Genomic DNA, 27,067 nt, shown 5'->3' with positions numbered 1-27,067 from the left:
TAATATGCTAATTAAATCAGCGATATTGGTTCTACTACAGGGTAATGAATTGCATGTGGGCGGGTTTCTGAGACATATATCGTCATTTTGATGAGCTGGAGAGAATGGTTTCAGGTTTTCTCCAACCTGGACAAGCAGCGATATTTGTTATATTTACCTTGGAGTCATGGGTAACCTTGTGCTATTAAAGTTGCACAAGGCAGTTTTGTATGTTGACAGCGTCTAATGCAATAAGGGATCAGTGTCAAATACAAATTTTATGACTTCAAACCTGAAGTAATTCAAGCTGACGTTAGCAAACTGCTCATGCTTTTCTTTTATACCACAGGGAGAAGAAAGGCAAATTATTTAACAGTGGTGTGGGGCCAGTTCAGGAGGCCGTTTGTGTAAAAGCCCTAAAGGTAAATTCAGGTTATGTTCAGGTTGAGTAACAGTTAAACTACGCTAGTTCCTAATGTGGAGATCAGGGGCCATGGAAACGAAACACAGCTTTACAGGAGAGTTCATTAAACATCTTAAATATCGTGTTTTCCCACAGTACTGTGTGTGCACACAAGCCCATTAGAGGAGGAGTCTGGTGTATTACAACTTGGAACGGATTTCCACAGGTTTAAACATGATTTTGAATGATTATGATAATATTGTACTCACCAAAGTGATTGTCAACAGTCGAGCCAAAAGCGAGCGCCGCCAACCTCCCACCGGCCTCAGCAACCAGGAGCTAATTTTACAGCACACTGGAATACGTTTCTCGTGAACATTTGATGGGAGAAGGAGGCAATGCAGTAACAGCAATTTGATCAGCGCTGCCTCGTTTGACAGTTTGATCGGAGCTCAGTGATTGACGGCTGCGTTAGAGACTCCTCGGCTCTGATTGGTGCGTTTTTTTTCCCAGGGAAGGTGGATTTCTGCAAAAATGCCATTGCGTTAAAATGAGGCAGAGGAACTAGATTGTTTTCATAGATTATCTGTGTCATATGGTATTTATAGGATCTAGTGATAGTTTGAGTAGAGATTTCAAAATTACTTCAATAAGACTCGTATTTACTCAAACTGTCTTATTATAAGAGTTACTAACTGTGGCTTTAACTTCTTGGTTAATTGAGACGTGTGTGTGTGTGTGTGTGTTGTAAATAGGTCAAAATCACAGTTAACAGTCTCACCTCCTGGTTCAACTTTGCTTGTTTTGCAGGCACAGTTTTGTTGTGCATTGAGGGAACATTTCAGTAAAACGTCAAGGATTCATTGCTTGACCAATTTAAAGACGATGTTTGGATAACGTTGCTAAACTATTGCCTTACTTAGAACGTCAGGGTTCTGGCTAGACGCAAAACCGGTATTCAAAAATGTTTCCCTCAAACAATAAAATATATAATTAGCTGATTTTGACCTCCGGTGGTCAGATAATCGTGTACATAAACACACCCACAGCAGAGGTGCTGTTCACTGCAGCAGGCTTCCTTCATTTTTCGTGGGTGTTTTCACATCTCAGCCAGCTTATTTCGAGCCCTCCATGAACCTCAGGTGCCATTTAATCCTACACACTGGTACTTTAACTGCTCCCTCGACCGTGAACTATTAAATACCATTCTGCTTTCATATTTTACACTTTTGTTGTTTTTTTCAAAAATGAATGACTTCAGTTCTTTTTATTCCAGGGCAGGCATCTACTTCCAGACATATCTACAGCTAAAAACATGATTGGAAGGGTTAATGCTTGTATGTAGCTTTTTGGCATATGTTAGAGTTCATTATATTAATTATAGACAAGCTGCAGAAGCTTGCAGCAATCCCACATTTTCAGAAAATGTACATTACAGTTTTCCCTGGGCTTGTTTATCATAATTAAGTGAGATTTTTAGATAAACTGTGGTTACCGGTCTGTGTGAGGCGGTAAAGATTAATGTAAGCCTAAAACATTCGGCTTCAGTGGACGTCCCCTTTTCACACGCTTCATAGTGCATTTTTCTGACCTCATACATAAGCTGCTTGTTAAAATGACACCGCATTTGAGGCTGCTTTGAATTACAGCAGCATCAGACCCGCCCTGTGCTCAGCCTCCTCGTAAATTTCACTCCAGCGACTCCTGGCGAGGTCAAAGTTGCCATCCATGCCATGCATCGCGACAAGTCGACTGCCGAAACAACAAAGACCTGATTAATGGCTGTTTTTCTGCCCTCATAGCATATCTCCCTCAAACAGACAAATGACCCTTTTCAAAGATGCAAGCCGGAGCTACAGCTCATCATGTTTTGAGGAGTATTCTAACAACAGATTACGTCACCCTTTAGCAATACATCAGTTAACGTGAAGTCAGTGGTTTTAAGAAAGTGTCTCTGTTTAACACATTAGGTGATCTGCACCAACAAAGAGGCTTTTTAATGCACCATTGGCCTCTAAGAGGGGTGTAAATTGTTTTTCCTCACTTAGATTTTCTACTTCATGCACCTTCCTAGCAAGATAAACGCCAACAGTTTTATTTTCTTTATCAGGTTGCTCACAAAGCTCGGTAAAGAAATAAGGAAACTAGGATCCAAAAGGATACAATGAGGGTGAAGTGTGAAGCTTTATTTTGAAGGTTTTTACATCCAGATTAGGTGAACAAAGACCCTTAAAAAGAAGCAATTTTAACATCAACTACTCTCCCCTTGTAGGATAAATAAAAGGGTTTGGAGTTTGCTCTTTGCTGAAGGATGACTGCTGTAATTGGCTAGTTACAATAGATTTCAACATCAATCATCATGGCAAAAAAAAAAAGAGTATTCTTTAGCAACAAAAAACATTACTCTCTGTAGAGGTCTGGAGAGATGGAACATGCCTTTAAAACCCACCTACAACTTGTGAGTATCTGATACACGAACAAATACATTTTACACCAATCTATATTGGATGAAGTTCATGTCCATGTTTTCACATTGACAAAGATTGTGTGATGATAATTAAAATTGTATGTTGTGGCGGCTGGAAGAATCCAGTTGTGCCTGCTATTGATTGCCCTGAGCTAAAAGAGTACAAAGGCTCATGGGACTTTATTACGGACTGTTTCTGTTCAAGCTTAAAGGTGCAGTGTGTGAGATTTGGTGGCATCTAGCAGTGAGGTTGCAGACCAACTGAAACTTCGACCATGTTTGTCAAGCGCGTAGAAGAACTACGGTGGCCGACGTGAAAACATGAATGACGCTTTCCAGAGCCAGTGTTTGGTTTGTCCATTCTGGGCTACAGTAGAAACATGGCGGCCGACACCGAGAATAAGGCCCGCTCCGTAGTGAGATATAAACGGTTATTACAAACATTTTTATTACATTGCATTTCTGCCAATACATGGTAAGTGGGTTTGTTCTTGTATAACCCTTTCTAGTCTTTCAACCACTCAAAGTGCTTTCACACTACATGTCATTCACACACATTCATACACTAATGGTTACCATGCAAGGTGCCACAATACACCGACGGCACAGCTTTCAGGAGCAAATTGAGGTTAAGGGCCTTGCCCAAAGAAACATCGACATGGACTGGCGGAGCCAACGATCAGACTGCCGATCTGATTGAAGGATGACCTGCTCGACCACTGAGCCCCATCGCTGCTACTCACTGTCCATGTTTAGGGTTTGCATTTATGTAAAGTGGTATTTAGTGTTTGTGTGGACAGTTTAAGGGATCCTGTTTGATTACAAAATGGTTAGCTTACCATGGCAGAGGCCTAAGGGGACATAGATGGCCTCAAAGCAGTGTGTGGGTCCAATAAGACATGTGGTTTTGTAATGGGCCGTTATGAAGTGTAAAAGTGTGTTTGTTGTCCCTGGATAAGAGCAATGGGAAAAAAAACAATTGGTAAAATATGATGACAATGATTTCACATGAAAGCTTGTGTGCAAATTCCTCCGCATGAGGCCACTGGATGCGATTTGTCATCCCGACCTGGCGTTGCATCAGGTCCTCCCCCCCGCCTGCTTAGCAGTTAAGATGGGAATAACCTATGTTTTGTCAGGGATTGTTAGCTCGCTCTCTCAGGCCACTCATATTTCATGTGACAGCTTGGTGATAACCAAAGTCACCAGGAGACACAACTACAGGCAGTTTACAAACTAATGAGCGGTGCTACCTGCCAGAGAAGCTCAACGTCATCATGGCTGTATTGACTGTGAGGTTGCTTGGGAGAAAAAAACACACACACACATGATGGATTGGGAAATAATGCAGCCAAAAAAAGACAGTTTTGAAAGGGACTCTCCGCTGCCTCCGCAGAGGTGGCTCATTACCGCGCAAGTCAGAGGGAGCATGGGCACTGAGAGAGGCAGAGATAGACAAAGTTAAAGAATAGGGGATTGAGGAGAAAAAGAAGAAACAGATGGAGTAGTGGGTAATGGCAGCGCTGAGAGTGGCAGACACACAGCGATGGAGGAAGATGGCGAGGGACGGAGGGAGTCAGGTGATCGTGTGTGTGGTGGTGGAGGCCGGGCAGCTGCATGGAGAGGGATTGTTGAGAAGATGGATAGATGGATGGAAGGAAAGGAGCAGTAATTACAGGCCTTGTTGTGCGGTTGGAGAGATGGAGCAGCCACTTTTTCAGCACTGCCACTCTGCATTAACCCAGCAGAATGAAATATTCAGCCATTAGGCCTCCGCTGAAACACATCCAGTGCCCGAGCTCGTGCAACATTTAAACGCCATTCATGTTCTATTCATTGCAAGGGGGGCTATTACATATAATCATCATTTTGGTTTAGTTTGTACTTCAAGACACACATTTCTGTTTTTCATCTGTAAGTGCAACACTGCATGTGAGGTAAGAGTAGAAAGTCAATACCGACTTCAATTAGGCCTGGGAATCATTGATAAACATTGCCTGGGATTTGATTTTCTCAAACCACACAGTAGGATGAAATACTTTCTGCTTCCCATTTGTGTCTTCTTCTGCTTCCGTCTAGAATCTGAAGTAACAACGGTGAACCGCTGCCTGGATGCCGCCAAGGCGTGTAACATAGATGAGACCTGTCAGAAGCTTCGTACGGAGTACGTCTCGTCTTGCATCCAGCCGTCTGCCCGCTCGGGGCCATGCAACCGACCGAAGTGCAACAAGGCGCTGAGGAAGTTCTTTGACCGCGTCCCCCCTGACTACACCAACGAGCTGCTGTTCTGTCCCTGCACCGACACGGCCTGCTCAGAGCGCCGCCGCCAAACCATCGTGCCGTCCTGCTCCTACGAAGACAAGGAAAAGCCCAACTGCCTGGCCCAGCTGCGGATCTGCAAAGCGGACTATGTGTGCAGGTAGAAAATGGAAATTTTGTGTTATACTACCTGCAGCCACGAACGTTTTCTACTTAATTTCCTGTGTTGGCATCACTCGATTCACTGAGCTGATCTTTTGCTGGGGCTTCTGTTAAAGGATCACAGTTGTTTTACATGTTTTTGTTGAGTTACTACAAAAGATGTACACGTACATCAATGCTGAGCACACTATACCTATTAGATATTGCTTAAACATTCTTTTGTGTCATTCTTAGTGATTTGAGAGTTAAAAAGGCCGGTAAGGGAATAAGTAATCCGTGATAGATTGATTTGGAAAAATACGGTGTGTTCAAGGGTTACTCTGAAGCTCTGATGTCCAAGATTTAAAGCTGGAATGATTATTTTTTCAAGATTAGAGGGAGAAGTTTGACTCCTAAATAAATAGAGAAACAAGCTTTGATACACGATATCAGCATATTGGGTTTTTCTTCTTTTTTTTGTGGGCAAACACCTGCCTGAGGTTACTTAGGACTCATCCAAAATATTGTTTGATCTTCCAACTCCTTAGAAAACAATCTGGGTATCTTTGACTTGTTAGAAGTTTGACCAGCTTCACCAGCCACTTGTTTTCTTCGGCTCCCTGCTGTTCCACAATGGACAGCTATTCTACAATTGACATGCTTGAGGAATAGTCTGTGAGGGAATACAGACTGGACAACCAACACAAATGTGCTCAAATAACAATCCATCTTGACAGTGCTGACCTTTACGGGAAAGTAGAGTTTGAAATGGAGGAAGCTAGCTTAGCCTTTTAGCACTTTTATCCTATAAACTCCACGACAGGGGCATTGTTTGTAGACTGTTATAAATATCTTTAAACGACTCCAGACCTTTCTATTCCGTTAGCGAGGAAGTTAACTGTCTTGTTCGCAAGCTAGCTAACCTAGAGATCCATTATGGATCATAGTGTACTGGTTTTGTCTGCGATTTATTTTCCTCAAACAGACTCTGATTGACTTTCCCTGATATTTGTTCCCTAACTCAATACAATCTCGCTCCTCATACCTAAAACCTAAAAATCCAACCAAGAGAAGCAAAGAGTAATATCATCAGAAGCAGATCAGATGCGAGTCATGCCTTTGCCAAAGTAAGATTCATAATTTAGCATCCCGGCTAGCTAGCTTGTTAGCAGTTAGCTAATTTGCCAACTAGCCCTGGTCACAATGTCACCCCGCTTGTAGCAACACCTCTTTCGCAGAGACACAATGCAATACACCATCACCAAATACTGCAAAACAGCACAGCGGTGGCTAATGCGGCGCTATCATCACCGCTGTTGTGTTTAATTTGAAGGGCTTTGTTGATGTGGTGGCCTCGCACAATGACTTCCCCTTAGGACATTAAATGGCATTGTGTAACTTGGAAGATAGGTCCGGCTGGTATGATATGCTCATATAGATTTAATTAGTCAGCTGTGTTTATTTCCTTCAATTGTTACAGTCATTAACTATTTAATTAGTTAAATTAATCTCTGCATACATTTTTAGCCAGGCAAGAAGCTGCCGTGTGAAGTAGTGATTATTAGAGCGGCCACATTATCACTTGGGATTCACACATGACTTTCCTGCCAAAGTGCTCCGAAAATATATATCAATGTACAGCCAAGACAGCATCATGGTCCTGTCTGTACAAGTTTTCCGCATAAGCATATTTATTTTGTGTTAAACTCTTGTGTGTATGAGACATTGATGGAAACAAATATGTCATTTGAATTTTAATTAACTGTCAACGTCCAATCAGAAAACTAAGAAGTCATTAAAATTCAGCGAGTGTATCTTTCTCAATCACTGGAGTCTGGAAAAAAAGGCGTTCTCGTACCCATCCAGTCAGCCTCATCTCGCTGACAGCAAATGGTGGCCAGCGTTTAATCTAGTTCCTCTTCAAATGTCAGAAAGACAAAGGGCTTCATCTGTCACGGCTATCGATCAGGCATTATCCTCCACTGCTGCCCCGATGGATGGGGGCATCTCAAGGCCTCTGCCTGGCTCACCAATCCCGCACCAGTCAGCTGGCATTAACCGCCAGCCTGCAGAGGATGCCTTCAGTTAGCGCACAGCCTATGAGTTTTACGCACATCATTACAATGACATGACAAACGAGGGAAGAGCAAGGAGTCGTGGTGCCCCCAGGGGATCCTGTTACAAATGCCAGTCGACGGGGGCCGCTGATGCGATATGATGGCCGCGATGGCCTTGCACGATGATGACGATGATGAGGGTAGATGTCTCGGCGACTGGCAGGAAAGGTGAAGGAAGGAAGGCAGAGCGGCTGTGGGTGGAAATATTTGGATGGAAGATCCATATTTGTCTAATCTCCTCGTGGCCAGGCCTGCCAGACAGCGCCTACGGTATTCAGAGAGCAGAGCCAAGGCCTATCTCTGCCCCTCATTGACTCTTTACAGCCTGGCAGCCTTCCAGAACACAACTCGCTGAGGAAAGTGGGGAGGCAAGGAAAAAGAGGGATGATTGTCGCCAGGGGTGACTGGAGAGGCGGCTGAAGTGCTGCTGAGTGGGGAAATCTGTGAAGGGTGGAGGGAGTTGATGTAGGAGGGTAGGTAGGCAGATGAGCGTCGTGGGTGTCGGATCCACATCCAGTCGCGGGGAGAAAGCACCAGTGCCGCGGCCGGCCCTCAGTGACACCATGTGTGCAGCAGCCAGGCACGGGTAAATGATGGATGGCATGTTATTGCTCCCACAGGTCTCGCTGGGCACAGTTCCAGTATGATTGCCAACCTTCCGAGCAGAGCGCCAGTGGCTGCAAGCAGGAGAACTACGGAGCGTGTCTACTCGCGTACACCGGCCTGATTGGTAAGAACTAAATCTTTCTGTGCCAGCTCCGGCTCACCCGCCTTCTGTGATAGATCAGGAACAAAAAGGTTTTCGAGGGGAGGAAGGCGGAGAGCGGACAAGTGCACCGCACAGGACTCAAAAGAATGAATGGACGATTGTGATGAGAAGCGCGGCGCAACAATCGATGGAGCGCTGATTAATGTGGCTGCAGCACGCCGGCCAAGTCGTTGGCATTATAAGTGCAATTACAACTATTGACTGGTGTTTTGAGAGAATTATCCCTGACGTAACGATGAGTGGGTGCAGGCAGGGGCACACAATGCAGCTTATTGTACTTGAGATAAAAACTTAACAAAAGATCACACAATGCACAAAAGCTTTGTTTTTTCTATACCCACTCAATCTAAACATGTCATTATGGGACAACAATACTGAAACTGAACTCCTGCAAGAAGCGGTGGGGAGGGAGAGGAGGGTGTTGTTTAGTTTGTTAACTTAGAGGGACCGAGGGAGGCGGATAAAGAGATACAGAGACAGAAAGGTGTTCACCAGTGATTGGCCATTCCAGACAACTGAAGTAGAAGTGAAACTCTGAGGTGTTGTTGTTTAGAAGTCTGGGACCCAGAAAATCAATGGAGGTAAATCAAAACTTTTTTTTATCCACACTGCCTCAAAGTGCAGCAATTCTATTTCCCACCTCTTTAAAAAAATAAAAAAAGGGAAGAAAATAGAAGCCACCAGGCTTTATTACCCTTTCTGAGGAATGATTTCCCAATCACTTCCTGTTGAAAAGCTCCAAAGGCTGAAAAGAATCACAATAATACATCCGCGAGACCTGTGTGATAGTGGCTGGACTTTGCACTGCAGGTCGCTGCACTCATCAAAGTCCACGAAGGAAACTAACACCAACTAACGCTAAGAAAAGCCGAACAACCGCTACTGTACTTGCAGTTGGGGCTCGATCTGTTGTTGCATCAAATAATATTCTCTGGGAGATCAAGCGGCTCTGTCTCTTTTTTTTTCGACTGACAAAGAAAATCACATTTTGAAATACACGTAGATGCCTTCCACGAAAGATCAGAGAAAATTGTAGCAGAAATTGGTTTGCAATTTCTCTGAAATGGGAAACATACATCCATAATGTCGAGCCCTGTCAGCAACTGGGATTGAACCAGTCAACATTTCATCATCAGGGTGCCTGCTGAACTTCCATCACGTTCCTCCATTGCTATTCCTCTCACAGTGAATACATTCACATGCACTCCAATAACTTAACCTGGTTACAGCAACACTATGATAAGAGGAATTGCAATGAAAACACATTTATTTGATTATGGTAATGAGGGTAAAGTCATAATCAGGCTAAACATAAGGTGATTAAATCAGCCAGATTTCAGCTCAAACTGAAAAAATGGCTTTTACACCAAACTTTTCAGCCAAAACGTCTCTTTTTCTAAAGTAATTTTCATAAAGAAATTACTTTTTTCTTTTTTTTTTAAAAAAAAGCAGCTTAAAATGGCACTGGACTGCAGGTAGTTAATAACGTATCTATCTATCCATCTATCCATCCATCCATCCAGAGCCGCTTAAATAACCAAAGACATTCAAAACAAGTTAGATATTAAGCCCAAATGAACAAAATATATTCGTATTCTTGTGATCTTTGTTTGTGTAAACCTAGTAATGTGAGGAGTTGTAATACGTCTTTGTACACATACAGAACACTATTGTTTCCCCTTTTTCCTCTCAACAGGAAGCACAATAAATCCCAACTATCTTGACAACTCCACATCCAACGTGGGGCCCTGGTGCTCCTGCGCAGCGAGCGGCAACCACAGGGAGCAATGCACGGACTTCCTGACTTCCTTCCACGACAACTTCTGCTTGAGTGAGTAACAGCTGACCTCTGGCAACACAGCAACAGTAACAACAAGCAAGAGAGACAGGCGTGAGAATGAACAAAGTCTGTAGTCGTGAACAAAATAATCGATGATGTTTTGACACCTCAAAAGACTCTGATGTACGATAAGATCTCAGCGGGTTAGCCTAAAACCTCTTTTAAGGTGTTACATATCAGCGAGGTCGGCTTTGAGGTCAATCGTGTGCACAGACGGACAAAAGAACATCGTTCACGCATAGTTTCTGCAATGACCAAGAGAGGAATTTATTTTGTTTTAAAGGCTTTTCAAAGTGAGATTTTTTTTTCCTCATTTATTTAAAAAATGTTGTTTTATTCAACAACAATTGCTTCATTACATTTCATTATAACCGATATTAAAGTATTACAACTACAAATAAAAACACATTGCATTATTGTGCTGATGGAGAGAGTTTTGAAACGGCATTTAGAAATCATGCAAGTGGATGAAATGTACAGAAAATAAAACGGAATAGTTCAAGAAGTATTCAACATTTTAAAAGATACCAAATGTAATCATTCTAACATATGTATTGTTTGTTTCAATGATCAGTTAAACAATATTTGGACAATAGAAGACAGCAATCAGCAAAACATCCATGTAGAAAACACATCACAAACACTTTGGGACACGGACACAGGTCTCCTGGTTCAACGTCCAGTGTTTGTTTGACCCACCGACCACAAGGAGTCTTCCTCACGTTGTATGCTACCTCACTCATTCGGAGTATGACATATTCATGCATTTGCATTGCAATCAGATCCGACTTCGTGGCGTGAAATAAAGAAAGAACGGCGGCGTCATTGCACGCTTATTGTCTGACGACAGAGAGACCAGGCTGGTTCATCCTTAAGGAAGAACAAAAGAAAGTCCCTCCGACACTAATATTCTCCGTTGGGAGGGACGGCGCTCGTGTCACATCAGTGCCACAGCGATGCCCCCCCCCATGTGTTTACTTCAGTCGTTATTAATATAATATTAATAAATAAGACTCACAGACAAACAACCCCCTGAGTGATGGCGGCAGTGACAGACCAGTGTTATTAATAGCTGGCGGAGCACTGCGATGGGTTACCACGTATATTATCTGCTTGATTAGATTACGTCAAGAAATTTATCACTGCAGAATTATTATTTTTTTAGAAACCAAAGTTTTTTTGTCACGGCGGCAGAACAAATACCAAAATGAAGACATCAGTGACTGATAAACTGCTGCTGACGTTACGTAAGGATTATCCTCCAAATCCGCCGCAGTCGTTTAGCTTTTGTTGTAGATTTTATTCACCCGACAACAACAACAACAACAACAACAACAAAACAGCGATGATGATGGGAGATCATCCCTCTGAATGAGTGATAGCACCAGTGACAGAAGAATGACACTAGTGACAAAGTAATACAAGCTGTAGCTGCTGGTGTCACAGCAGACACTGGAGTTTATTCTGAGTTATTATTTCATTCTAACAACAGAAGAAGACAAATTCTCACAAAGCTGTCAGCATTAATAACAACACCGCTGACAGACCGATGACACCAGTCGCAGTACAAAGCAAACTGCAGCTCTGCCGTCGTGTGGCGACAGAACAGAATGTCAGTGTTTGTTAAGTTTATACGAGGCTAAGTCTCGGTTCAGCTATTAGAAAGACATGAAATCAACTTCCCATCAGACATCACATGCCCCCCCCCCCTCCTCCCTGCATCACCCGACACGTCTGTGTTGCTCTCTGGCTCCAGAGCGTCTGCCAGTGTACCCAGTATGTGAACCTCCAGCTGACATGTGACTGGAGCGTCTCCCACTGCTCCTCCATCTTCACACGCCGGGTCTATATCGGACATCACAGCTTGCATCTCGAGTGTGAAATTCCCAGTAACGCACAAACAAATAAGTAATCTAAGAGTGAACAGCTTGCCACGTTCGTTATGCTGTTTGTTGCTCAAGAAACCAAGTTTCTGATTTAAAGTGTACATATTCTTAATTATTTATGATGCGACAGGTCATTAATCTGCTCGAGGTTCTTCTCCAACATCAGTTTTCACAGTCAGATTTTATACTGGACTATATTCCTGTCCTGATGGTGCCATAACTGTTTTATAGCCGCTGTATAGCTGTAAAGGTTTTGTCCCAGAGCCACAATAATGCAGACTGGATTAAATAACGAGAACCCCGCAGCAAAAACACTTTTATAAGTTCATTTACCAAAGTAAAACGTTATAGAAGTATCATTTTAAATCATTGAAACCTTCACTTACTTCATTAGTCCATTTTGTATTTACACAGCAACACGGTGACTCTTCTCTGTTATTATCAAGTGGGAACTTTGTAAAAATAATTACAAGTGTCCACTAAATATTGTATTGATTTCCTCCGTTAACCTTCATCCATCCAACATATCTCACATACAAGGACTACCGACTGGGAACAAACTACTCCACCATACTTTAATTATGTATTCTCATAACATTATTCGTTATGGAATCAGTCATCTGAACAAACAAGTTAAATAAGTGAATTTGCATATTTTGTGTAACTGGCTGGTAGCGTCCCTGCGTCCCCGACGGGGACTGCTACTTTGAAATAGGACCAAAGTTAAACATCGTATCTCGAATAACAATTCGGTTGTTTGGTTGTTTTTTAATCTGGTCCCAGAGGACCATCTATTGTTATTTAAACATATCATTTATTTGAAAAAGCACAAATTAGAAGGGTAAACAATGATATAACTATAATTTAGGCACTAACTGATAGTCAAAGTCATGTAATATTGGAACGATAGAACAAAGCACCTGTGAGATACACAAAGTGAACCTCTGGGGTCTGCAGACAGGTGGTAGGTTCAGGGTTCAGCTGCTAAATCATTCAAATGTAGTTTGCAGCCAATAATCTAAAGCAGGACTAAATTCACTTGTGGTTTTATATATGTAAATGCTAATGTCTTTCAGTTGACGTACGATTAATAATTAACAAACAGAAGCTTTGACCAACTGAAGGCTGTAATCTCCACTGAAACGCTCTCGTCACATCATACAGAAACAAAGTAGACACCTGTGGCAGGCGATAATAAAGCAGGTGAACAACATAATGTTAGCACATTAATCATAAATGAGAGGGAACGTGATTGTATCTACTTGTAAAGCGAAACGTATCTTCGAAACGTCTTCAACATGTCATAAACAATGTGGCTGCTTCGACATGGATCAACCGGTAAACGTTCTGGGTTGGAGAGAAGAGGGCAGGATGTCTGGTGGAAAGCTTTTCCAGTGCATGTTGTAAAGCTTCCTGTGTCAAGTGTGTGACGGTAGAAATAGATCCAGCCAGCATTCACCATCTTGCTGGTTAATCCAGTAAGAAGCGTATTAATCCAGTCAGAAGCGGCATGTCCTCAGCATCAAAGATGGAAACAAAAGCCTCAAGACAAGCATCTGGAGGAGGAATCACCAATAAAAGAGGAGATGTACATTCATGAAGAACAAACAAATGTAATCCCATTAAAAGCGTGGTCTTCTATTTCTTTCAATCATTTTATTTTCAGTTTATACAGGTTACGTCCTACCTCAAACTAGACAAGAAAAAACATGTTTTATAAAATGATATAGCGTAGCATAAAGACAGACGATACGAACAATCTGACATGAAAACATACCAGAAAACAAACATAAAGCATCATCCTTCATACTTAACCTGCTATAACAATTATATATGAATGAGTATTGTGCACTGAGAGTTGCAAACCTTCACTCTTACCACCTATTTATTTCTGCAGGCCACTCGCCGAATGTCACCTCCAAGAAAGATTATACATAACATGACAGGTTATGTACCTTCAGCGACCAACAATGTTAAAGAAAAAGGGTTACAGAACACACGTAGATCATGAAACTCCATATTATATTTGTCATAACCATTATCTCTCAGTAATTATTGTGGACTTATCTCTTTACCGGGTCATTTGGGTCCCAATTGCGAAGCCTCTTTGTATGATTTCGGCATCGTCTTCACCAATAACATCCAAACGGAGAAAACCCGTTCATGTCCCCTTGGCGAACATGTGTGAGTCTTTCCAATGTGAAGCCAACTAGCAACGGACGGTTTGGCGCCGTCTAGCCGATGCTGTAGGATGGAGAACCGAGCGCAGTACCATAACGACTGAGCTATCTCTCATATCTGTTTCATACAGGTGAGGCAGCGTGGAGGCCTCATGGAGAGGATTGAGCTCAATAGGGTTTTGTGTTATGGAAGATATTTGGTTCCCAATTTCAACCCAAAAGTTAAGAATTTTCGGACATATTTGCCCCTGCAATACGGGCTAGTTTGTATTTATTTATTTATGTAGAATCTTAAACTGAGTTTCCTGGGACTTGTAATTACTACGTATTATATTGCTATTTAACTTGATTGTCTTCCATTGGTGATCAGTGATTGCAGCTTCAAGCTCCCGTTCCCATGATTGTACTGAACTGACTTAAGGAGAACAGTTTATGGTAAATAGAGCTTATTGTTTCCTCTTCAGCTGTTCTCATATGACAAAACTCTCTGAACAGCACATTGCCACTTCATTTGCTGTAATGAGTTTTAATGAGTTAGTCAATAATGTCTACTTGCCGCTGCAGATCTCCCAAAAAGACTATTAATTTGTCATTGAGATATGAAATGACCTATATCAAGAAAAGATATCTTGGCCATATTGCCCAGCTCCACTGTAAATATTATATAACCTGTATTTACAGTATAGTTTATGTATTGTGTTCCTTGTTGAGTTAACATAACTGTATCAATGCTGAAGGAGTCATACATACAGTGTTTGAATGGAAAAACATACATTTAGTCAAATGAGTCAAGAAAATAGAAAAGTAAGTAATATTTCTCATGATATTGATAATAAAATCCATATAAATAGACATAACCTCCCCCCAAGCCCCACCCTTTTGACTGGAGGCAATTGTGTTTAACTATCATTAGATCAATTATAACGTGCTGTGTCCATTTTGAAACAGCGGTTGTCCTCTGACATGCGTCGCTCAATGACATAATTACATTTGTTAAAATGCCTCTTTTTTTTCTCTACACAATCAAATGCGCATAACAAATTGCGTTTTACAAGAAGCCGCCGTAAAAAAAAAAAAATCCCAGCGTCTGCTTTCCGGCTGGTTGATGGATGTCTTGTTTTTCAATGAAAGCCCTCATGTGCATCGTGCAGCCGCGACTTGCCAAGGCTTCTCCTCTGTGCTGTTTACTGTAAGCTCCGTAGAGACCCAGAAAAACAAACCTCAGACTGGCTGGCCTCGTTTCCGTGCGTCTGAGCAAGGAAGCGCTCCTCTCCTCCCGCCTGAGCAAATGGCGAAAGCCAAACAAGCGTGTACGTGATAATAAGGATGAACACGTTTCTAATGGGAGAGGCCATTGGCGGCCCGGCGCCGCGCGGCGCGCGCGCTCGTCTCAATTTGGGGTTCGGCCTCGTTTGCCGGGCGCAGGCGAGACACACTTCTATTTCGGTGGGTGAAAACGTGTGTGTGTGTGTGTGTGTAATGATTTTGGCAATGGGAGTTTGGATTCCAGCCAATAATCGGGGGAAATGAATCCGCCCCGAGAGAGATCCTCGATGTTTTTCTCTCCCTCCACGGTCCTTGTGGAACCACAATGTACAGAGAATGGAGTGTTATTCATTTTGACTTGAGCCAAAAGACCATCCGCTCCTCCGCTGATGGCTGTTGAACAATTGGAAAAGCATGCTCTTCAATTAAATCAATCCTCCTGGTCTCTTTTGGTGCTTACCTCTGTTTGCGACTCCCCCCCCCCCCCCTCCTCGCTGTGCTGGGGGCCTGCTTGCTGAGACGGGCCTTCAGATGGCCTTTGATGGCTTGGTAATTGAACGTGATTTGGTTTCCTGCCTCTGAACTAATGAGGTGTACAGAGAGAACAGTGGCAGGGAAGAATACGGTCGTTTGCAGATCCCTCTCTGGAGTGAGCGCGCTCAGGTTTTAAAAAACAGCTGTCACCCTGCCTTACCTCCTCATCGCAGCGATAATAACCACATCCCGATGCAAAACTGCAGCTCTGGACTTCTTCGTTCTCTGAAAGCTGAGTGTGTCAGAAAAGAAAGAGGGGAAAAAAGAGAGAGGACAGATGGAGATGAAGCTCATTTATTTCTGCAATTTTTTTTGTGTCTTTTTCTGGTAGTTAAACGGGTGTTATAATAGCAATACGTCAGCAAGGTCGGGGACAGGAAATGGGCGTGCACAGGATGTGTGGCTTTGGTGGAAGTTGTGAAGTCAATAGAAGATGGAAGCCCTCGGGGTTGGGGAGGGGGGTGGGGGGGGGGAAACTTAAAAGTCAAAGAGATGCGAGGTGCCGGTGCTTAAACAGCCGCGTCCAAACATTTACAAAGGAGCTGTCGCGACAGCTTACCACTGAAGATATCTATTGGCACTTCATCTCTGCATGGCGGCGGGTGGCGATGGCACGGTAGCAGGCAGTTGCAACCATCGCTTCCCTCATCCGTCAACCCGCCGGGAGGGAGGGGTGCGCCGCACGCCGGAGCCCTAACTGCACACTTTGAGCGCGGCGGCACACTTTCCCACCTGTCCCACCAGCACTAATGGCCCACAGCACCATTAGCACGCCGGTCCGCAGCCTTTTCACCGCAAGGTGCCGATGTATCAACTCACCGTCAGCCGAGTTCAATCCGCTCCCTCTCACTATTGACTCGTTGCGAGTTGCAGGTTCCTTAATGAGCTGCAGGGCCGGCAACCCGCGTGCACGGGTCACCCGTCCGCCACCTCCACCTCCGTCGAGCAGTTGACGCTAAGTGTCGCACCGGTGGAGGGAGTCGAGTCGAGGCCGTGCATTGATTGCCGCGGAATTTTGTTTGCGAGGATGATGGATGGATGGATGAATGGATGGATGGATCAATTTGTTATGATCCTGTGAGAAATCAATGTTTGTGTGTCACACCCCGATACTCCGCTGAAGGCTTTGAAATCCCATCACTAATAACCAGTGAGTCGCTTCTGAAGTCTGAGGGGTTTTTTTTGTGCAGGGAACAGATGGAATAATGGTGTGAGTTTCATTTCTTAGCACCCACATCCATCTTACAGTAAAAGCTGTGGATGTTAATTGATGAATCTCTCATTCATGTCTTCATTTGAGCATATTTTAATTGAAGTGACTTTCATGCAAACGTAATTGCTGCAGAGTAGCCCATTAGCCGAGTGCCTATAGAGTCTTAATTCATCATACGATCATAAGTCATTCTGGTTGGGATAAATCTAAGCATCCAGTGTGATGGGTGTCCTTTGGGGTGTGTAAGAGCATATAAATCTGCCAGAGTGTAAATTATACATGGCACAGAATGTACACACTATAATATTCCTTACAGTCATAGTCTACTTACTGTTAGTGGTTCATTTGAATATTCAACATGATCATTACATCACACCATTACAGACATCTGAAAGATGAGAGACTGAAAGGCTGACTGCCCATTTCAATCCTCTTTTAAGTAATATACACTTTTCTTTTTGGGAAATTTGGGGTTACGATTGGATACATTCTAGAAATGTATGTGTGTGTGTATATATATATATATATATATATATATATATATATATATATATATATATATATATAGCTGGAGAATCCAGGCTTGTTCGCTTGCATCTCACAGTCTCTGATTCATCTTTGTTATATTGTTGTTTTTCGTGCTGACAGCAAAAAGGTGTAAATATCAGTTTCAGTCAGGTGGGGATTCAAACCCGAAACATCGAAAGCGTCTGTTTACCTAATAGAATTACATCCAAACTTGAGCATCTGTTTCTTTTACACCTGTGGAGACAAAACACAATCTCTGAAGATTCACATTCCTGCAGTAATCACAGCTACTGTTGCAGCAGCTTAACAGCAGCAGCAGCAGTAATTTGTGTGCATATGAACGTTAACATTGTAACACAATATTGTAAAGATTTGACAACAAGAGATTGAACACTGATCCCTGTGATGAATTATTTTAATGATAACTTGGCGCAGCAGAACTAAAAACATGAACATGCAGCGCCTGGTTCTTCCGCTTCTCTTGACTCATCACTCACGTTGTGTGTGTGCTTTTTGGCGCTGGGCAGGTTGTGTTCATCAGAGCTTGTTTGTTGAAGATGTTTACCTAATGCTGCCAGGAACACAGCTGATGAAGAGCGTGCCCTTGTCCTTAAAGCGGCGAGAGACCGTCTTGTGATGGGGTGACAGCAGCCGGGACGCCAAATTGGGCCGGTGGCAAAAGTCCCGCCCCTTACTTCTGCTGCCCCGCTCGCCCCCACCCCCACCTCTCAACTCGGACTTCTTCTTTTTCTTTTCACACAACCGTAAAGTTTGGTGACTTCATCTTGTACAATTGTGGCACTATCGCATGATGGAATCTGTCAAGAGACAAACAGACGGCGACATAAACAGCTGGCACTGGAAAATATTCTAGTTTCCTCCGTGTAGCTTCTCTTTTCGCTCATCGTGTGGCTGTCCGACTCGCAGCTTTGTTGTTTTACTTCACCCTCGCTGCTCCCAGGACGTTATTTTCATGTGCAGCAGGAAGGTTTTTAAAACAAGAGGAAAAAAACAACCTACCAGCTCTACAACAAGCGGCCGTGCGAACGCTAATGTTGAATCTGATGGGCGTGTCCATCGGCGACGAGCTGCATGCTAGTTAGCTCACCGTCTCAACATAAAAGGTGACGATATGCAACTGTTCACACACGTTAAAGTGCTCTGCCGAGTGTCTGAATGATTCAGCATCAGCAACACTTGAATATTAAACATAATCATCTGATGGATTGTTAAAAATGCAGCAAGTCATTAGCCAGCAGAAAGGCTCTTTTATTTGTTGAATTATTATGAAATGTTACAGTTTGCGATTATTATCCCCAATGAATTAAAGCATTTTGACGTAAGTTAAAGTTAAAGTATTTACTACTCAGTTTGACAGTTTAATCTATAACGATGTGTCATATTTAATATTTAGTTTGTGAAATCTTAATCTCAACTGTAACTATAGCTTTCATAGATGTCAAATAAATAGTTTCCTCTGAAAGAAAGTGGACTAAAAAGTATGTTTTATATTTTCTTCATTAAAGTACAGAACTTGTATAAAAGTACTTTTTGTGTGTTCCAACACTGTAAATGAGTTTGAGCAGGAAAAGCAAGAAGGAGGAAACGAGGCCTGTTTTATCGATGACTCATCGTTTTTTGTTTTTTTATCATATACACTACAAACATGAGCGATGAAAGAAAGATGGCGGCTACCGCCTGCTGTACGGCGGCGCTCGCGTCGCCTTTGAGCCTCACCTCCTACTTGGCATCACCATCTGTCAAAACACGCTCTCAAAGTTTGAAACTAGAACATGACAGAACAGTTGGATCCGCTCGCGGAAGTGTTTTGAAATCACAGCCCGGTTGGGATTTAACAAAACTGTCTTCCCACTTTTTCAGAACTTTATTGCACACGTCACAACTTGTACCTCTTGTGTGTGCATTGTGCGAAACTTCTGCCCTCTGGCAAAGTTCCCTAAAGACTGGCTCGCGAGTCACGACCCACAGATGGGCCCCAGGAGATTTAGTATATTAGGAAATATTTGAGCAGAATTTCCTCTCTTCCGTTGTCTTTTATACCCGCAGTACTTCTCCGAGCCACATCAGGAAGTCTGAATATTTGTAATCGTTCGTTCTCTTTCGGCTCATCTGGGTTTCCGGGCCGTGAGGCTTAGCGGGGCGTCCGGACGTCGCTCTCATCAGCAACGTTCTCCATCACCAGCGCGTTCCCCCGGAGAGTCCGGCGGGGGGTTCTGCTGGAATATGGAGTACCAAGGTCGTTAAAAATCCCTCCGGTCCTTTTCCTGAACTCACAGCGAGTCCAAAGTCTGGTGATTGTAGCCTCCTTGTAACATTAAATCTAACATGAAAAGGGAAAACTACATTCTGAAAGGAAATGAAATGTTAAGTCTGCCGAAAGGCATTTATTATTTATATGGACGTAAATAATTGAACGTGTATATGGTTTGAATAACACAAAGTCGTGATTTATCAAACATATATCTCTTCAAAATGGCTGCTTGGCCTGTTCAAGATAATACAAAGTGATGCAGACAAATGTGCTCTTCTCATGATTTATAGATAAGGCATACTTTATCGGGTTGCGATGAGTCGTCATTTTTTTAAAAGTCGCTCCCTGGGAAAAAAAAAAGTTTGAGAAACACAACTACACACACTCATGCGTAACATATATTTCAATATTGTTTTGTTTTTTTTGCCATTTCATAATGATATTATTCATTGCTGCTTTTCACCTCCCGTGAGAGGACTCTGTGCCGGGTGTGCGATGCCCGTGACCCTTTGTGGCGCTCCCATATATTTTACTAAAGAGATCATCCTGCCGGGTCGAGAGGGTCTGAGCGGGTGTGTGTGTGCTCCGTCTGAACTGAATGAATGAAAGCTTCGGAAAATGTTAAAACCCTTCGGCGTGATTCAAAAATTGTTGACCTGGCTTTCAAATCAAACATTGTGTGTATAACTTTCATAACGCGACTACAAATCCCACATGGCAGGAATGTTAAACTAAGACCTTTAGTCCCAGAACTATATCCATCACGAGGCTACGCTCCCGTTAGCGGAGGAAGCTGTCGGTTCACGGTGATCAATACTGATCAATACTGCTGGAAAGTAACCAAGTACATGTACACAAGTACGCTGTTTTGAAGTATATATACTTTTCACTTGCTGCGACTTTATGCTTCTATGTATTGTATTTTTTTAGTCCATTTCTTCGTCTGATAACATTCGTTACTCTGCAGATTGCTAATACGACATATAATCAACAACATATGTATTATTATTTGTATTAGTATTATTATTATGAGGTTCGATGAGACTTAATTGACCACCGGGGTTGAAAGTCAAAAGCTTCTAAATCATTAGTGCTTCTTCAAACTTCAGTTCCTGCTCGTCGTGAGCAGTACACATGAGGACGTCCAGCGTGGTTTTGGAAGATTCTGCATCTTTTTATGTTGATGTCCAGTATATCGACCAAGAAAGCTGATTTATCCTGCAGAGCCTGGGTGCCTACATATGGCTGAATTTAACTCAAAACACTGCTTGTATTGCAAACTGTGAGGATGTTGTACGGACGAGGATATTTTACAAACATAACGTTGAGTCATAAATCCAATCTGGAGCAGCGGCCAGTGTTTCTGCTTCGTCTCACGTGCTGCTCTGCGTCACGCCACGAGATGACGGAGAAACTGTACGCTCTTGCTTCCGGTGGGGCAACATGTTGCCCTCCCGCGACATTGACGGGGAAAGAAAAAATACAGTTTGTGGGCTGCAGATGATTTACAGACTGCAGCAACGGATAGAGGCCGATGGTTTGTCCTCACACTCTCATTCTGTACAGAGAACAACAATAATTTATGAGAAATTAGTCAAACTACTTGTCTGTCTCACACAAGCGATCGTGTGTGTGTGTGTGTGTGTGTGTGTGTGTGTGTGTGTGTGTGTGTGTGTGTGTGTGTGTGTGTGTGTGTGAGTGTGATTTATAGCCTGAAGAAACTCATACATTGCTAAACAAAAAAACTAAAAAAACATGCTGTTCATTATTCTTTTTTTTTTTTTTTTTAATTATATGCCCAGAAACCCTCTTTTCCTTGAACTAAAGGTATATATCTGAGTAGCTTTTGCCCCTCGTACTTCTGTAATTAAAAACAGACCGATGTACTCTTAACAGGCGTTCTCATTCTATATTTACGAGTGAATTCCTTCCCACACAGCGCTGCTTTTCTCTCTGCTGTAACCGTAGTAGTTGACAGTAGCGCTGCCGACTGCAGTATGTCTCGCCTTAAAAATATGTATTTATTATTTATTATCCAAACTTATCCCCCAGGCATATGAATAACATATGTTGCGCATTTGTTGGCAGTTTCTTACACCGGTGGCCCAGAAAGGCAACAAGATGTATGAATTGGAAAAATGTGAAAATGACATTTTGTATTTTCCTTTAACTATGATGCATCGCTTCTCGTGAGCCGGAAATAGTACATAATTCAATACAATGTTGGTTAAATACAGAAAAATCCTGCATGCTGCAGTAGCACTTAGTGCTCCTGGCTGACGAGAGGTATTTGGGTTTTAAAAGCAGTGAAAACATCACAGGAAGCCGGAGGGTCGCGGCCGACGTCGAAGCTCTCAGAACGCCGTCCGTCTCTTCCTGTAACGTCTCCTCTGCTGCTTCTGTGTTGGCTAGAAAACGCCATCCAGGCCTTCGGGAACGGATCGGAAGAGAAAACGGGCGCCGGCCAGCCCGGGATGCCCAGTCCGCCGCCTGACAACCAGAGCCCGCGCTCGGCAACCGCCGCCCCGGGTGTCTCCATGGAAACAGAGCAGAACATTCTGAGAGCGCAGATACCCACTCAGGTGAGACGAGACGGAAGACCGAAACTGTGATGTGTTCGACCTTTTCCAGACACGAGGGGCACAGTCGAGAGACGGGCCTCGCTCAGAATCGGGTCGCGCCGCCGCAGATCGCTCGGGGCGTTCGTTTTATCCCGCGAGGGAACCGGCAGGCGGGCGGAGCCGGGATTTACGTTGTCTGCATGATTCTGACAGCGCCCGCCGCAAAACCGAGGCAGAAGAGAAGTGTCTGTTTGCTGCAAAACACTCTGAGGCCCGCTGATTGGAGTGTCCGAGAGTTTCACGTGATATCAAAGTGGGTCAGAGGGAAGTCAAAATACTCAGTGGCTCTCAAACGTTTTCTGTCGCGCCCCACTTTGGAGGAAGCAAAATGTCGGGGCCCCACCGCCCCGACAACATGGGAACAAAAGGGTCCAACTTTTTGAGACTCCCCCATCCGTGCTTTTTTAATTAATAGATTAGAGAAAATTGAAATCCCTTTCAAGTAAATCAGATTGCTCCATCAGACAGAAACTAACAAAATCACTTTGTTTAAACAACGCAAATGAAGTTTTAGATGTGCAAAAAAGAACTAAAAGATGACCAAGGAAGCCGGTTGGATCCCTGTTTCCTCCCCATAGTTTCATGTTGAAGTGTCCTTGAGCAAGACACTGAAGCCCCAGAGCTTGACAGCAGCACAAAGCTCCTTCATTACTAAGGAAGGTCAAATGCAGAGAATGATTGACCCATTGTCAGATTAATAAAGTTTTCTTCAGTTTAAGAACCACTGGTTTAAATTAACTAATACTTTTCTTTAGCGCCAACACGTCCCAAGATGCAATTCTTCGGCTTTGCTGCAGAAGCGTAAATTACCATGATGTTACTCTACAGGACAAAACAATGAGGATCCACGGCTTTCCTGAACGTCAATTCTCTCATTAGAGGTCGACTTTGCATCGATCTTTGAGGACCAAATAGATATCAGGGAGTTACACAACTAAATACTTTATTACATGATTATCCTTTTGTACGGAAGCACGAGAAAAATGACAAGAAACACCAGAAAGTGTTTTTTAAACGGCAAAATCCACTAGAAATAGAGTCTGAGTCAAGATAAAGTGAAACAGGTCACAACACGTTTCTATTTTTAGAAGCGCTGACGTACAGCACATGTTGTGACAGGCTGTTATTTATTGGCTCCTGAAGTGGATGCATGTGAACGGCTTCGCTGCTCCTGTAACCTATCGCGTGTTCATCATGTGGACGGTTTTGAACGATTGAAGCTTTGAAGCTGTAAGATTGGATGCAACCTCATTGATCCCAGCGGGGTCATTAGATCTCTGCAGAAGTGAAAGGATCCGTCAAACACAGCGCAGCTGGAAACAAACAACTTTTTTTTTTTTGAAATAAAAGCCTGATGACAATTAAAAGAAGCAGTGAAATTGGATGTAAAGAGGTGAGTGTGTATTATATAAGCTCACACTCTTTGTAGCTTCAGGGCTTCGGATCAGCTGGAGAGGGAAACACAGATTGAACACGTCAAATCATAACCGCTTCATCAACAATATAAACAGGTTCTGTAAACATAATTAATGTGGCACACATAATAAAGTAGTGCAGTAATCAACGATGGAACAGGGTGGAACATACATTTTAATGTGGTCAGCCTGTTTTGCATTAAGCACACACACACACACGCACACACACACACACGCACACACACACACACACACACACACACACACACACACAGTGTTTCAGATGTTAATAATGAGGCAAAATTTATAAATAATATAATTTACTCCGGGCGTGGGAAGTTTGCTCCGTTTGCTCCTAATGGGAACCCGCCAACAAAAAAAAATCTGTACATAACACATAACATAATTGACAATCTGCCAACAGATGGAAATAAACTTCACACATAAGATGTATAACTGGGCCACTTTTTTTTATTCCCAGAGGGAAAGCTGAAGAAAACAGCTTAGATGACGTATCCTTGCCTCGGGTGCTCTGAACTCCTCGTCCCAAAACGTGATTGTTTTAACAGTCTGGCTCATCCTCTGATTCTATTATATATAATATATTGAATAAAGGTTCAGAGATGAGCAGCGGACGGGACGCGTTAAACATTTTGTCACCTGAAAGTGGAGGATGTAATAAAGTGTCACTGGGTGGACGCCAGTCTGAGTAAATTAGCCTCGAGTCGCATCACCAGACATAAAACTCTTCCGCCAACATCGTGTCACATTTTAATAACCTTCTGTGATAAATCAATACAAAATTGAATTAAAACAGGAAATGCTGCTTTGCATTTGACTCCGATCTTGCCCACAGTAGGAAGTAAATGAAAAGGAAAGACAAGGTGACTTGGTGGAAGCTGTTTTAGGTTGAATTTAGAGGAAATGTTTCCTGGTGTGGAACCTGGAAGCGGATAACGGACTTTGCTTTATTATTATTTCTTTAACGGATGACTAATCCCAAGGTCGTTCTCTTTTAGGTGAATGAGAACGATAGATTGTGGGGCGACGAGGGCGACTCCACTCTTCCCTCCCCGGGCCTGTCCGACCGCGGGAACGAGCCCGCCCGCCTCTCCCTGATGCTGGGCCTCGGTTGGCTGCTCCTGCTGCTGCTCGCCGACCAATAGGAGGCCTCGCTCGCCGGGCCTCCACGGACCAGACTCCACACCTGGTGGGGGAGGGGTGGGAGGGGGTGAGGAGGGGGAGGGGGAGGGTTGGTGTGTGAGAAACAGCCATTTCTATGTGTCAAATGATGGTGAGGGGCCGGGGGGGGGGGGGGGGGGGGTCGACTCTGTCCTGCCTCTCTTCATATCTGCCACACCCCAAAAAAAAAAAAAGAAGAAAAAAAAAATCACACTTAATATCTTTTTGTGACTCATGACTCAGAGCAGATGTGTTGTGTAGAGCACACAGCAGACCACACAAGGTGCCGCTGCCCAGGAAGTACACGCTTCATTTCCTGCTTCATGCCCCCCCGCCCCCCCCCGCCCCTCCCCCGAATACAAACTGTTGCCCGTGACACACAAACACAGACTCTGCTCATATGAAAATAACGTCCAGGCTACGGCGGAGAGGGCCCGCTGGGTCAGGAGGTGTACAGCGAAGAGACACTGAGGATGCAGTGCCGGAAAACTAAAGTATATATATATATATATATATATATATATATATATATATATATATATATATATATATATATATATATATATATATATATATATATGAAGTGAAGAAACTAAACACTTTTTTTTTGTTTGATTGTTTGTTTGGTCCCTGAACATTCCTTGGTGTAAAAGAAAACTATTAAATGTAAAGACTTTTGTCTCAGATGAGCTGTGATGAAGTGGTACATGAGGTGTGAGGTGGACGTGTGCGGCGCTCCGCTCATTCGGCTTCGCTCGCTTTCCTTTAGAGGCACATTTTTATTAGAGATGGTTTTGTTACCCAGAAAGCACATAAATATGTATCTCACGAATATGTATCTCACAAATCAATTTTTCTTTTACCACTGTTGTTTTAACTGATTTATAATATATATATAATACAAATATATTTATATATACATATAGATAGATAGATATAGATATCTATCTATATATATATATTACTGATTTATAATATATATAATACAAATATATTTATATCTATATATAAATGAACAGCCCTAATAAAAAAATTTGTTGTTCATTTTAATTTAACTTTCAAATTAGATTAAAAAGGATCTCCCAAAGTAAAAGTGTGTTATTTTGTCAAACAAGGACCTAAATGACTTATTAGCCTTCAAGAATTGTATTTCATATAAATTACATTTTGAGTATTCATGCATTAAATGTGTGACGGTCTGACGGACATTTGCATTTGTTCCTCTTTAGAAATGTAAAAAAAAAAAAAAAAAGTGTTTTTTTTTTTTGGTGAGATGGAAACAAGTTTATATTTTTTAACTGTATGTGGACTTTGCCGCAGAGAGAACAGATATATCTACCGACAAGTTTGTGACCAATCACGTGAGGCCGTTTGCCGGAGGACGGCTGGCGGGAAGACAGCCGGTTCTGATGCATGAGCGAATGCATCTCTGGGAAGAAAAAAAAATAAACTCGAGAGATGAAAGCGGTGACCCGACATGCTGGGACTCTTTTCCTCGACGTGGGCTGGAGTGACAATACGTACTGTAAAAAGCACAGCTCTGCGTTGTGAGGCAGACGTGTCTGTGAGCAAGCGTTGAGGCGCAGAACGCTCTTCACGAGGAAATGTGTCGTCTTCAATACTGCCGTTGAATCCAGTTATCGGAAGAAGCGCCTCTTTGTTCACCTGCATTATTAAATGACACAACATGTGCCGATTTTAACACGGAGACAGAAAACATGTCGCCCCCGAGTTAAAAGCGTACATGATGAAAATGACACATTCGAGTTCAAGTTGGATCTTAAAAAAAGATGAAAAAAAACTCACACTATAAGCTCATAATAGTCATGACATCACAATACTTGTTGGATTTTGCCTGCCAAGTTCGACAGGAAGTGAAAGAAATTGTTAATTCATCCTCACTGACGTCCTTGTGGTTTCAAAATGACCCCAAATGGTTGTGAACAGGGTTTGGAGGATCTGAACGAGTCAACACATAACTGGCTTAAAGGGGCA

General features: G+C 42.9%; 1 protein-coding gene across 1 annotated transcript in view; it reads left to right on the top strand.

The window, feature by feature from the left end:
* Positions 1-25,559, top strand: part of gfra4a (GDNF family receptor alpha 4a) — a 122,418-nt gene extending 96,859 nt beyond the window's left edge. Inside the window, exons 4-8 of the mRNA XM_068581036.1 lie at positions 4,929-5,268; positions 7,987-8,096; positions 9,832-9,966; positions 22,267-22,436; positions 24,910-25,559. Of these exons, the coding sequence (XP_068437137.1) occupies positions 4,929-5,268; positions 7,987-8,096; positions 9,832-9,966; positions 22,267-22,436; positions 24,910-25,056 (902 nt within the window). The 3' untranslated portion in view covers positions 25,057-25,559. The remainder of the gene's footprint in view (positions 1-4,928; positions 5,269-7,986; positions 8,097-9,831; positions 9,967-22,266; positions 22,437-24,909) is intronic.
* Positions 25,560-27,067: the final 1,508 nt, after the last annotated feature.

The sequence above is a fragment of the Clinocottus analis genome, unplaced genomic scaffold, assembly GCF_023055335.1.
Source record: "Clinocottus analis isolate CAN_PGR_092001 unplaced genomic scaffold, fCliAna1.0.p SCAF_17, whole genome shotgun sequence".
NCBI lineage: Eukaryota > Metazoa > Chordata > Actinopteri > Perciformes > Cottidae > Clinocottus > Clinocottus analis.
This window is presented reverse-complemented; position numbering and strand designations above follow the sequence as displayed.